Source organism: Leptodactylus fuscus, chromosome 2 (assembly GCF_031893055.1).
Source record: "Leptodactylus fuscus isolate aLepFus1 chromosome 2, aLepFus1.hap2, whole genome shotgun sequence".
NCBI classification, from domain to species: domain Eukaryota; kingdom Metazoa; phylum Chordata; class Amphibia; order Anura; family Leptodactylidae; genus Leptodactylus; species Leptodactylus fuscus.
Window position 1 is genome coordinate 150,856,134 of NC_134266.1, and position 14,446 is coordinate 150,870,579.

A 14,446-nucleotide genomic window follows, 5' to 3' on the forward strand; every position below is an offset into this window, starting at 1 on the left:
CAGCAAAATTATGCTGTAAGAGTCCCACATATGCCTGAATAGGCTATTCAGGCACTGCTAATGTTATTTTAACCACACACATCCCCCCCCCACACACACACACACACACACACGTTTTAAAATAATATTGCTGTCACACCTTCTTCTTTCAGCAACGCCATCCTGTCTCTTCCATACCTTGATCTTCTGTTCTTCCAGAATGAAGAGGTTCGCGAGCGTACTGTGCAAGGGGAACTTAGTACTACAAAAATGGCCCCGGAGCATGCACTGGATTTGAGCCAATCCCGCCGGAATAACAGAATATCAAGGAGAGTAAGAGCCAGGACAGGAGGGTGTCGCTGGAAGTAGAAAGAAGATGAAGGCGTGACAGCAGATGACATCCACCAGTGCATGAACCACTCACCGTGCACGGTAAGTATAATTTGCATATTCGTTTTTAGGGTATTATTTTAACCCCCCCCCCCCCCCTCCCAGTTTTAAAATAAGATTAGCGGTGCCTGAATAGCCTTTTTAAAGGCTATTCAGGCATATGTGGGGCTCATACAGTATAATTTTGCTGATAGAGCCCTTTAAAGGCATGGTCTTGACTCCTTGGTGGAAGAAAATAGAACTTCTCTCTTTAGTCCCTTGGTGATCCAGTGCAAGTGCTCAGTCGGTCTTTGCGTACAACCTGAGAGCAATGATAAGGTGTACAAGCACGTGATTGTTGCAGCGAGTCACTGGTCTCAGTAGTTACACTAATACTTACTGCCATAAACGAGCAGTAAGACAGTAGTATGAAATATTACCGCTAAGTGTGCTGACTGGCTGCAGTAGTCACATGCTGGTACAATATTATACAGGGTGTTAACAGGATTGGGCTACATTAGAGGGGAAAAAAAAAAAAGGCACATACTGTGTTTTGCAAATCAGTGTACATTCGAATAAACCTAGTCACATAATTACCAGCTTTAACAAAATATTAAAATATCAGATCTGTTTAAAAGTATTTTTTCTAGGTTTGTGCTTAGCAAAAAACATCTTTAACAATATATATATAAAGCAGCATGAGACAGGAAGATAATTATTCTTCAGGTATTAGCTTCATACACTGAACGGTCTTACTGCTGAATAGTGTTTTCCATACAGTTCTTAAAGAGCACAAAAAAGGTACTCTTGGCTTAAAAAAGAAAAAACAAAAAAAAAAAAAAAAAACACCACTTCAAAATGAAGGGCATATTACATCTTACACTGCAAATATAAGGTAAAAATAAGTCATTAAAAGAGAATTAGACTCTCATCAGCGATTACTCACCTAATTAAAAAGAAAGTCCAACTAAGCCAAATATTACCCTTTGGTATCCAAAAACATGACGTAAAAAAATGTACCACTTTCTATTCAAGAGCATTTATGGTCTATCACAAATCATTTTAGGAATAAAAACACACTGTAAGAAAGCTTAGCCAACAACAAAATGGCTTAGGCAAAAGTGTCAAGGCACTAGCTACTTGATCATGTCAAAATGAGTTGCATATTTAAATTGTACCATAAAGGTTGGTTTGCACTCATACTTGGATAAAACTCTCAGGTACAAGTGCCACAAAAATTTCCAGAAAATAAAAAATAAAATGAAGATTCCACATAAGTCTGTGCACCATTAATTCTTGTTTCATCCAGTATTGATTGATATCATTTATGCTACATTATAGCTCAACAATGTCCCTCTAAATCAGGATCGGAAGACGTGTACAGCCCTCACTACGTACTGTCGACAGATTGGGCATTCACTCATACGCTTGCCACACTTTGTGCAGGTCACCATGTGACCACATTCTAGAAGTACACAGTCAATGGGGGAATCCATGCAGACCTTGCATAAGTTTTCTTCACCAGCCGGTCCGAATTTGCCTGTAAGACAACAAGTACATGGAGCCAATATTAAAGCAAACAGTCACATGCTGCATCGTGAAGAATCACACTGACCATTGTAGGTTAAAAAATGTAAAAGAATTATGGGGTGTAGATTTTGGAAGAGGCACATAGAAGGTAGGTGAAGTCACAGTAACAAGGAAGACTGTTTATCACAGGGTTGCTCAAGTTTTAAGAGTGGTTTATATTGTATAGGAGTATTACCATATTACCAACATACAATGCAATACAATGATCATTGGGACAGTCTACCTTTCCTCTGCCAGAATTAGCTGTACAATAACCAATAAAGTTTATCCAAAACAATGTAACATTGGAGAAGCAAAAACAAACACATACCTAAAGTCATGTTGATAAGATAAGATTAAGGTGGAGCCAGATACAACACACAGGGAGGAAATAGTGCTAAAGCCCAGCGCCAACATTAGCACTATTCCCTCCCTGTGTTTTGTATCTGGGTTCATCTTATCTTATATTTATCCACATGATTTTAGGTATGTGTTTGTTTTTGCTTTTCCAATGTTACTTTTTGATTATTGATTATTGTGGTCTATAACTTAACATCCTTCACATACAATTAGTGGGATTCATAGTTGTTCTATCTGCTAACTGACCCTACTCCCCAACCCATCATACTTGCCCATCTTCCTGCCTTCCTTCCTGAGCATGGGAGATCCTTCTGTTCTTATCCTTTTCTCGTCTACAGACACCTGCACAATAGAGCAGGAGTGCCAGCTCTATTGTACAGGCATGGGATGCTGGCTTATTCTCCTCTTCATGTCTGCAGGCACTGACAGAAGTGAAGGAAGACTTGAGATGCCAGCAAACAGCTCCATTGCGCAGGCACCAGCAGAACTCAAGGGAGTGACGATTCATGCTCAGAAGATCACATGAAGACAGGCAAGTATGATGGGGTGGGGGGTGGTATTGGTGACACTCCATTTCTGAAGACAAGGACATGAAACATCACTGGATAATTAGAAAATGTGCCTGGGGCAGTAACATGACCACCCCAAGGATATGGGTAAATGATTTTTTTTTTTTTTTTCTTTTTTTTTTTTTATATAAATATAGACGTGAAAAAGCAACAAAAAAAATCTTAGAAATATACAATACAGACCAAAAGTTTGGACACCTTCTCATTCAAAGAGTTTTCTGTATTTTCATGACTATGAAAATTATAGATTCACACTGAAGGCATCAAAACTATGAATTAACATGTGGAACTATATACTTAAAAAATTGTGAAACAACTGAAAATATGTCTTATATTCTCAGTTCTTCAAAGTAGCCACCTTTTGCTTTGATTCATGCTTTGCACACTCTTGGCATTCTCTTGATGAGCTCCAAGAGGTAGTCACCGGAAATGGTTTTCACTTTACAGGTATGCCCTGTCAGGTTTAATAAGTGGGATTTCTGGCCTTAGGACCATCAGTTGTGTTGCGCAGAAGTCAGGTGGATACACAGCTGATAGTCCTACTGAATAGACTATTAGAATTTGTATTACGGCAAGAAAAAAAAGCAGCTAAGAAAGATTAGTGACCGTCATTACTTTAAGAAATGAAGGTCAGTCAGTCCGAAAAATTGGGAAAACTTTGAAAGTGTCCCCAAGTGCCGTTTGAAAAAAACCCATCAAGCGCTACCAAGAGACACATGATGACCGCCCCAGGAAAGGAAGACCAAGAGTCACCTCTGCTGCGGAGGATAAGTTCATCCGAGTCACCAGCCTCAGAAATCGCAGGTTAACAGCAGCTCAGATTAGAGACCAGGTCAATGCCACAGAGTTCTAGCAGCAGACACATCTCTACAACAACTGTTAAGAGGAGACTTTGTGCAGCAAACCTTCATGGTAAAATAGCTGCTAGAAAACCACTGCTAAGGACAGGCAACAAACAGAAGAGACTTGTTTGGGCTAAAGAACACAAGGAATGGACATTAGACCAGTGGAAATCTGTGCTTTGGTCTGAAGAGTCCAAATTTGAGATCTTTGGTTCCAACCACTGTGTCTTTGTGCGACGCAGAAAAGGTGAACGGATGGGCTCTACATGCCTGGTTCTCACCGTGAAGCATGGAGGAAGAGGTGTGATTGTGTGGGGGTGCTTTACTGGTGACACTGTTGGGGATTTATTTCAAAATTGAAGGCATACTGAACCAGCATGGCTACCACAGCATCTTGCAGCGGCATGCTATTCCATCCGGTTTGCGTTTAGTTGGACCATCATTTATTTTTCAGCAGGACAATGACCCCAAACACCTCCAAGCTGTGTAAGGGCTATTTGACCAAGAAGGAGAGTGATGGGGTGCTACGCCAGATGACCTGGCCTCCACAGTCACCAGACCTGAACCCAATCGAGATGGTTTGGGGTGAGCTGGACCGCAGAGTCAAGGCAAAAGGGCCAACAAGTGCTAAGCATCTCTGGGAACTCCTTCAAGACTGTTGGAAGACCATTTGCGGTGACTACCTCTTGAAGCTCATCAAGAGTATTTTTCCAATCCACTGAACACACTGGCTGATTGACCAATCCCACATGACCCCATTTAGAATTCTGGCAGAGGAAATCTGGCCCTACAAAATCAGGATTTTCCTTAGTAAAAATTTTCATGGCCAGGAAAACTATTTCTAAACGATGGATGGAGGCAAGACCCCGCCCCTCAACTCTCCTCATGGAAGTGTACTGTAAATACCTGTTGATACAGGATGGTATAACAATTTCTGAAGTTAGGCATATATATATATATATATATATATATATATATATATATATATATATATATATATATATATATATACACACATACACACAAAGAAATGGAGTGTTAGATGCAAAATCGATGGAAAACAGAACATGTAAATAAACAGTTTAAAAAAACATATCAGTTCACAGGAAAGTTCTCTGGGTTTATAGCTTCTTTGATTAGTGACGCGTCTAGTGGTTGTAAAAGGCCATAAAACCCTGTGCCCGATTTAACCCCCGTTGGAGAGTGTTAAAGGTCGTCATAAGTTTAAACTCCCATATGCGGCGATCTTTTCTGTGCCTAAAATTCCCTCTTAGTACCAGGATCTTCATATCCTGGGTCATATTATGATTTTCATTGCAGAAGTGTTTTGGCACAGGGAGGTCCAGTCTCTGTTCTCTAATCGTATGTCTGTGTGAGTTCATCCTCATCCTAAGTGACTGTCCTGTCTCACCTACATACAGGCCCTCAGGACACTTAGTACACAATATTAAATACACTACATTAGGTGTGCTGCAGGTGAAGTTACCTGGGATCTTGTAGTGTCGATCAGAGTTCTGGATCTTTATTTTGTCCGTAGACAGTATGTGGGGGCAGGTTTTACACCTCTTATGTCCACATGGAAATGTTTCTTTGTTAGTTGGAGGTGACAGTGAGCTGCTAATCATATTCCTGAGGTTTGGTGGCTGTCTATAGCACAGGAGAGGGGGTTCTGGAAATATGGATTTTAGATGGTGGTCTTTTTGCAGTAGTGGATGTAATTTGCATGTAATTCCTCTAAGCCTCTCCAGGTGGGGGTTATATGTGACAACCAGGGGCACCCGATTGTTCTCCTGTTTGGTATTGTATTTTAATAACTCCGATCTTGGTATTCTCGTGGCCCTGTTAATTTTTCTCTGTGTATATATATATATATATATATATATATATATATATATATATATACACACCTAACTTCAGAAATTGTGTTATACCATCCTGATGAAGAGACCTCTATAGTAGTCTCGAAAGCTCGATATGTCATCCAAAAAACTTTTTAAGTTAGCCATTAAAAAAAAAAGGTATCAACTACTGAGGGCTTCTCTCAAAAAATTTCTTTCATAGCTAACACGGTACAAGGATATTTTTTCAGTGACTTTCCAATTTGCTCTGAGTAACCATGCTAGTAGCCAAGGACCCCTGGAAAACTAAGGCTCTATTCAGAACACAATTTCTTACATTCATTTAACGAACACAAAAAATACAGAAGCCAAAACAGACATAAATGGATAAAAACGGATAGCCATCTGTGACACAAACCGCAACGTTATTTTGGAAAAAAAAACAAACAAAAAAAAAAAACAACCACACAACACACCACACACACACCGCGTGCAGAAACTGATCGGCTTTTTTTTCTTTTTAACATTGATGTCTATGTAAACTGATCACTGTTAGTATGCATTGGTTCGCAACTATTTTTGTTGCCTTTAAAACAGAGGTAAAAAAAAAAAAGCAAAAAACCATGAAGTGAATACAGCCTAAGATAGGTATTCAGGATGACATATGTCACCATGACATTATACGATACTATACTTCCATTAGGTATAAGGTGTTACTCAAATGCCAATATACCTTGCTGATGGTTGACAATGGACGGAGACCAAGTTTAATGAAATATTTCGCTAAAGCAGACATTCGCCAGCATACACATATCTACCTGCTTTATACTGCAGTATTAGGCAATACATACATAGCACAGATTATATAGATGGCGATACATATGTTGCAGCTATTAACAACCAATGTATGTCTTACATGCACATGCTCAAGCACAATTCCATGTGAGCTTAAGTGAATCTTTCTGCCCCCCTAATCTTCCTGAAATACATACTTGCGTATGACAACAAGAGCCCTTACGGCTCAGCACCAGCTATATGACACAGCTAGGCATGACATTAAATTGCCCTCACTAATCCTCCTTAAGGGATACGGAGTCAGTTCATAAGGTGACAGTGACACTGCAGATTAGGTATGATTGGGTTCTTACCTTCTTCTGCCATGGTAACTAAGAAGGGAGAAAAAAAAAATACATTACACAAATTGCAGCATTCGTAATCCAAAGCAATTTCTTCAAAGTTGAAAAGTAGTCAAGTCATAATTTGGAAACCCACTGTACAGCTTACAGCTCTTAGACACTCTTAACTCTTAGTTAACATTAAGACTCCTGGTATGCCATACAGAATTACTGTATGGGGTCATATAATCAATTAAATAATGGAAAAGTAGATCATATACAGAGATGAGAGAAAGCATGCAATTAAATGTTACAAATTGATTCCTTATTAGAGATGAGCGAACACTAAAATGTTCGAGGTTCGAAATTCGATTCGAACAGCCGCTCACTGTTCGAGTGTTCGAATGGGTTTCGAACCCCATTATAGTCTATGGGGAACATAAACTCGTTAAGGGGGAAACCCAAATTCGTGTCTGGAGGGTCACCAAGTCCACTATGACACCCCAGGAAATGATACCAACACCCTGGAATGACACTGGGACAGCAGGGGAAGCATGTCTGGGGGCATAAAAGTCACTTTATTTCATGGAAATCCCTGTCAGTTTGCGATTTTCGCAAGCTAACTTTTCCCCATAGAAATGCATTGGCCAGTGCTGATTGGCCAGAGTACGGAACTCGACCAATCAGCGCTGGCTCTGCTGGAGGAGGCGGAGTCTAAGATCGCTCCACACCAGTCTCCATTCAGGTCCGACCTTAGACTCCGCCTCCTCCGGCAGAGCCAGCGCTGATTGGCCGAAGGCTGGCCAATGCATTCCTATGCGAATGCAGACTTAGCAGTGCTGAGTCAGTTTTGCTCAACTACACATCTGATGCACACTCGGCACTGCTACATCAGATGTAGCAATCTGATGTAGCAGAGCCGAGGGTGCACTAGAACCCCTGTGCAAACTCAGTTCACGCTAATAGAATGCATTGGCCAGCGCTGATTGGCCAATGCATTCTATTAGCCCGATGAAGTAGAGCTGAATGTGTGTGCTAAGCACACACATTCAGCACTGCTTCATCACGCCAATACAATGCATTAGCCAGTGCTGATTGGCCAGAGTACGGAATTCGGCCAATCAGCGCTGGCTCTGCTGGAGGAGGCGGAGTCTAAGGTCGGACCTGAATGGAGACTGGTGTGGAGCGATCTTAGACTCCGCCTCCTCCAGCAGAGCCAGCGCTGATTGGCCGAATTCCGTACTCTGGCCAATCAGCACTGGCTAATGCATTGTATTGGCGTGATGAAGCAGTGCTGAATGTGTGTGCTTAGCACACACATTCAGCTCTACTTCATCGGGCTAATAGAATGCATTGGCCAATCAGCGCTGGCCAATGCATTCTATTAGCGTGAACCGAGTTTGCACAGGGGTTCTAGTGCACCCTCGGCTCTGCTACATCAGATTGCTACATCTGATGTAGCAGTGCCGAGTGTGCATCAGATGTGTAGTTGAGCAAAACTGACTCAGCGCTGCTAAGTCTCTGCATTTGCATAGGAATGCATTGGCCAGCCTTCGGCCAATCAGCGCTGGCTCTGCCGGAGGAGGCGGAGTCTAAGGTCGGACCTGAATGGAGACTGGTGTGGAGCGATCTTAGACTCCGCCTCCTCCAGCAGAGCCAGCGCTGATTGGTCGAGTTCCGTACTCTGGCCAATCAGCGCTGGCCAATGCATTCTATTAGCCCGATGAAGTAGAGCTGAATGTGTGTGCTTAGCACACACATTCAGCTCTACTTCATCAGGCTAATAGAATACATTGGCCAATCAGCGCTGGCCAATGCATTCTATTAGCTTGATGAAGCAGAGTGTGCACAAGGGTTCAAGCGCACCCTCGGCTCTGATGTAGCAGAGCCGAGGCTGCACAAGGGTTCAAGCGCACCCTCGGCTCTGATGTAGGAGAGCCGAGGGTGCGCTTGAACCCTTGTGCAGCCTCGGCTCTGCTACATCAGAGCCGAGGGTGCGCTTGAACCCTTGTGCACACTCTGCTTCATCAAGCTAATAGAATGCATTGGCCAGCACTGATTGGCCAGAGTACGGAATTCGGCCAATCAGCGCTGGCCAATGCATCCCTATGGGAAAAAGTTTATCTCACAAAAATCACAATTACACACCCGATAGAGCCCCAAAAAGTTATTTTTAATAACATTCCCCCCTAAATAAAGGTTATCCCTAGCTATCCCTGCCTGTACAGCTATCCCTGTCTCATAGTCACAAAGTTCACATTCTCATATGACCCGGATTTGAAATCCACTATTCGTCTAAAATGGAGGTCACCTGATTTCGGCAGCCAATGACTTTTTCCAATTTTTTTCAATGCCCCCGGTGTCGTAGTTCCTGTCCCACCTCCCCTGCGCTGTTATTGGTGCAAAAAAGGCGCCAGGGAAGGTGGGAGGGGAATCGAATTTTGGCGCACTTTACCACGTGGTGTTCGATTCGATTCGAACATGGCGAACACCCTGATATCCGATCGAACATGTGTTCGATAGAACACTGTTCGCTCATCTCTATTCCTTATAGATAATTCCTTGCTGCGCTCTCAATAGGAATACAGAGAGGCTACACAAAGATTTAGAACTGCTCCTATTACAGCAGTTGAACAAGATTAAATAAACATGGCTCATTTCTTCCAGATGGAGGAACTGGGCGCTGGAAAAGTTCTTTGGTGCAATGAGGGCGGTACTGTTGCACCAAACAGCTAATGAACATATCAGGTAAACAGCTAATATATCAGCAAGAGGAATTGATCAGGATGCAGAGAAAAGACTTAATTTATGTGAACCCCGACTATTTGACTGTGCTTCTAGTCACTTCAATAGGGATTGTTCTAGGGACTTTGGGATAGGGATTTTTTTTTATTTTTTTTTTATGTAGATTGTGAGCCCCACATTAGGGTTCACAATGTACATTTTCCCTATCAGTATATCTTTGGAGTATGGGATGGAATGGGATAGGGATTTTGCTTAAGCCAGTTGGCCTGCTAGCCCTTACTGAGACTTGGATCCAGCAGTCAGATACGGCCTCCCCTGCTGCTCTGTGTCATGGTGGCCTACAATTCGCACACACCTCTAGGCCTGATAATAAGCAGGGTGGTGGGGTAGGATTACTTCTGTCACCGCAGTGCATTTTTCAGTCCATTCCCCCGGTCCCCTCACTTACATTCTCCTCATTTGAAGTCCATGCTATCAGACTTTTCCGCCCACTCTCCTTACGTGTAGCCGTGATCTACCGTCCACCTGGCTCACCCTACCAATTTTTGGACCACTTTGCTTCTTGGCTTCCCCACTTCTTATCCAGTGAAATTCCTACCCTTATTATGGGTGACTTTAACATCCCTATTGCCCCCCCTCACTCCCCGGCTGCCTCACAGTTTCTCTCATTAACCACTTCTCTTGGTCTCTCACAATGTTCTTCTTCCGCCATATAGATGGTAACACGATTGATCTAGTCTTCCATCGACTCCTCACAGTCTCTAAATTTACTAACTCTTCTCTGCCGCTCTCTGACCACAATCTTCTATCTCTCACCATCAGTGCTCTCTCCCCTTCACAAGACGCCCCTACCCATCACACATATAGGAACTTGCGTGCTATTGACACCCAGCACCTCTCAGATACTCTACAGTCCTCCCTGTCCCCCATCTCTTCAATCTCCTGTCCCAATCTGGCCACCAGTCACTATAATGAAACCCTCAAAAATGCATTGGATGAGGTTGCTCCCCCCTCCACTCGTAAAGTCCCACATAGGAGGCAGCAACCCTGGCACACGCCACAGACACGATTTCTCCAGCGATGCTCTAGGTGTGCCGAACGTCTCTGGAGAAAATCACGCTCACCTGCAGATTTCCTCCACTTCAAGTTTATGCTTAAAACACATAGCTCTGCCCTTTACCTCGCCAAACAAGACTATTTCACCGCCCTCATCTCTTCTCTCCCCAGCAACCCTAAAAGGCTTTTTGAAACCTTTCACTCCTTACTCACACCCAAGGTACAGACGCCATTCACAGACCTTAGTGCTGATGACCTGGCCATGTATTTCCATGATAAAATTGATAAGATCCGTCAGGAAATTACTGCCCAAGCCCCAGGTGGCATTGACTCCCACACCTACGATAGTACTGATCCCCTCACCAGCCGCACCTCAGACTGTCCATTCTCATCTTTTGAACCTATTACAGAAGAGGAAGTCTCCCAGCTACTTTCTTCATCTCGCCCCACAACCTGCAGTAGTGACCCCTTCCCCTCACACCTTCTCCAATCTCTGTCCCCTGCTGTCACTACTTACCTTACTAAAATATTTAACCTCTCTCTCTCTCTTCTGGAATCTTCCCATCCTCCTTCAAGCATGCTGTTATAACCCCTCTACTGAAAAAACCCTCCCTGGACCCATCCTGTGCTGCTAACTATCGACCCGTCTCTAACCTCCCCTTCATCTCTAAACTTTTGGAACGCCTGGTTTATTCTCGGTTAATCCGTTATCTCTCTGCTAGACCCCTTACAATCTGGTTTCCGCGCTATGCACTCTACTGAAACAGCTCTCACAAAAGTCTCTAATGATCTACTAAAGGCTAAATCCAATGGTGACTTCTCTCTTCTTATTCTTCTGGACCTCTCTGCAGCTTTTGACACTGTTGACCATCAACTTCTCCTCACTATGCTCCGCTCAGTCGGCCTCATGGACACTGCGCTCTCCTGGTTCTCCTCTTATCTCTCAGACCGCACTTTCAGTGTATCATTCGCGGGCTCTGTTTCCTCCCCTCTTTCCCTTGCTGTTGGGGTTCCTCAGGGCTCGGTCCTCGGCCCCCTGCTCTTTTCTCTCTACAGAGCCCCCATTGGACAAACCATCGCCAGATTTGGCTTCAGGTACCATCTTTATGCTGATGACACCCAATTATACACATCTTCCCGTGACATCACCCCTGCACTAATACAGAACACCAGTGACTGTCTCTCTGCTGTCTCTAATATCATGTCCTCACTCTATCTGAAACTAAATCTCTCTAAGACTGAACTACTACTGTTTCCACCATCTAACAGATCTGTCCCTGATATATCCATTGCAGTCTCAGGCCTTACTATAACTCCTAGTGAAAATAGATTTTGCTGCACACACTGTTTTGTGATCAAAGGAATATAGAGATTTATTTTACAATATAGTTAACGCCTTTTGACACAATGCAAAATATTGGCATAGAAAGACAGGCTAGATCAATTGGATATGACGTTTCGGTCCTTAGACCTTCCTCAGACGCGATCTAGGAGCAATAAACACAGGTATATATCAATGACATGTCAAATATAGTGTCATAGTACAAGCAGAGTACATAAACATAAATTTGCCAAGAAGTAACAACAGAGAACTATATAACAAAAGGCAAAGGAATTAAAATAAAAGAATAGAGAACAGAAGTAAGCCAGATAAATCTAAGAGACAAGATGTGATGAGGACAAAACACAGGAGGTAACTATGATGTCAAGAAATAGGATAGAGAACAAGCCAGCGTGTAAATAAGGGAGAGGATGAGCATGGAAAATAGCCAGAGGTATGGAGAGCTGAATATATGGAACACTGAAAGGTGGAGGTGTAAAGGGGATGAAGTCTTACCTAGTGTGGTAGCAGGATCAGTATAAGTGTCAAGGCATGAACAGTACTGTGGAAAAGTGGGGTTTAAATAGTGTGAGCCCGCCCAGAGCCAAAGGTCAGAACCCGGAAGTGATGTATTAAAGATGGCGATGTGTTCCACAGTGGAACGCAAGGAAGAAAAGGAGGAGAGAAGGGTATGTATGAATAATGGAGGATAAGAGAGCCAAGAATATATGAAAATCAGGAGGTAAAGGGCAGGTTGAAATGGAAAATTAAGGGTATAAACCAGAATAGGCTGACATAGAGGCTATGGTATGTGATAACCTAGAGGGATGCCGACAGGAACGGACATCAGCGGAAGTGAGGTATGTGTTCCACTGATGTGTTCCACCAGGGCCAAGGTAAGAAACCAGAAGTGATGTAATAAAGATGGCGATGTGTTCCACAGTGGAATGCAAGGGAGGGAGGGAAAGAGGGAGGGAGGGAGGGAAAGAGGGAGGGAGGGAGGGAAAGAGGGAGGGAGGGAGGGAAAGAGGGAGGGAGGGAGGGAAAGAGGGAGGGAGGGAGGGAAAGAGGGAGGGAGGGAGGGAGGGAGGGAAAGAGGGAGGGAGGGAAAGAGGGAGGGAGGGAGGGAGGGAAAGAGGGAGGGAGGGAGGGAGGGAGGGAGGGAAAGAGGGAGGGAGGGAGGGAGGGAGGGAGGGACGGACGCACGCACACACACTAGAAGGAAATGAAAGTGAAATAAATAAAATATAGAAAGAGAATATAGAGAAAAGACCTTAACAAACATACAAACAAATTACATGGTGGGGATAAATGGCATAGGGCAAATAGTCTAAAAAAAAATAATTTTTAAACAATAAAAATACCAATACAAGAAATGACAGAAATGACAACCCTTCGCCGGCAATGGGTATAGTACAGATACGGTAGCATAAGATAGCTTCCCCCTTGTTTTTTCTTGTATTGGTATTTTTATTGTTTAAAAATTAATTTTTTTTAGACTATTTGCCCTATGCCATTTATCCCCACCATGTAATTTGTTTGTATGTTTGTTAAGGTCTTTTCTCTATAATTCTCTTTCTATATTTTATTTATTTCACTTTCATTTCCTTCTATACAATCAGCCTGTGTGTGGTTTTTTTTTTTGTTTTTTTTTCTCCCCTCTTTCCTTTACTTCCTTGCATTCCACTGTGGAACACATCGCCATCTTTATTACATCACTTCTGGTTTCTTACCTTGGCCCTGGTGGAACACATCAGTGGAACACATACCTCACTTCCGCTGATGTCAGTTCCTGTCGGCATCCCTCTAGGTTATCACATACCATAGCCTCTATGTCAGCCTATTCTGGTTTATACCCTTAATTTTCCATTTCAACCTGCCCTTTACCCCCTGATTTTCATATATTCTTGGCTCTCTTATCCTCCATTATTCATACATACCCTTCTCTCCTCCTTTTCTTCCTTGCGTTCCACTGTGGAACACATCGCCATCTTTAATACATCACTTCCGGGTTCTGACCTTTGGCTCTGGGCGGGCTCACACTATTTAAACCCCACTTTTCCACAGTACTGTTCATGCCTTGACACTTATACTGATCCTGCTACCACACTAGGTAAGACTTCATCCCCTTTACACCTCCACCTTTCAGTGTTCCATATATTCAGCTCTCCATACCTCTGGCTATTTTCCATGCTCATCCTCTCCCTTATTTACACGCTGGCTTGTTCTCTATCCTATTTCTTGACATCATAGTTACCTCCTGTGTTTTGTCCTCATCACATCTTGTCTCTTAGATTTATCTGGCTTACTTCTGTTCTCTATTCTTTTATTTTAATTCCTTTGCCTTTTGTTATATAGTTCTCTGTTGTTACTTCTTGGCAAATTTATGTTTATGTACTCTGCTTGTACTATGACGCTATATTTGACATGTCATTGATATATACCTGTGTTTATTGCTCCTAGATCGCGTCTGAGGAAGGTCTAAGGACCGAAACGTCATATCCAATTGATCTAGCCTGTCTTTCTATGCCAATATTTTGCATTGTGTCAAAAGGCGTTAACTATATTGTAAAATAAATCTCTATATTCCTTTGATCACAAAACAGTGTGTGCAGCAAAATCTATTTTCACTAGTATATTTGGGTCGAAGGACCTTTTTTCGCTAGCACCACATATAATTTTA

General features: G+C 42.8%; 1 protein-coding gene across 1 annotated transcript in view; it reads right to left on the minus strand.

Moving 5' to 3' along the window:
• Positions 1 to 1,192: 1,192 nt before the first annotated feature.
• Positions 1,193 to 14,446, minus strand: part of RFFL (ring finger and FYVE like domain containing E3 ubiquitin protein ligase) — a 43,380-nt gene continuing 30,126 nt past the window's right edge. Inside the window, exons 6-7 of the mRNA XM_075264926.1 lie at positions 6,675 to 6,692; positions 1,193 to 1,888 (exon numbers count right to left, since the gene is read on the minus strand). Coding sequence (XP_075121027.1) covers positions 1,710 to 1,888; positions 6,675 to 6,692 — 197 coding nt within the window. The 3' untranslated portion in view covers positions 1,193 to 1,709. The remainder of the gene's footprint in view (positions 1,889 to 6,674; positions 6,693 to 14,446) is intronic.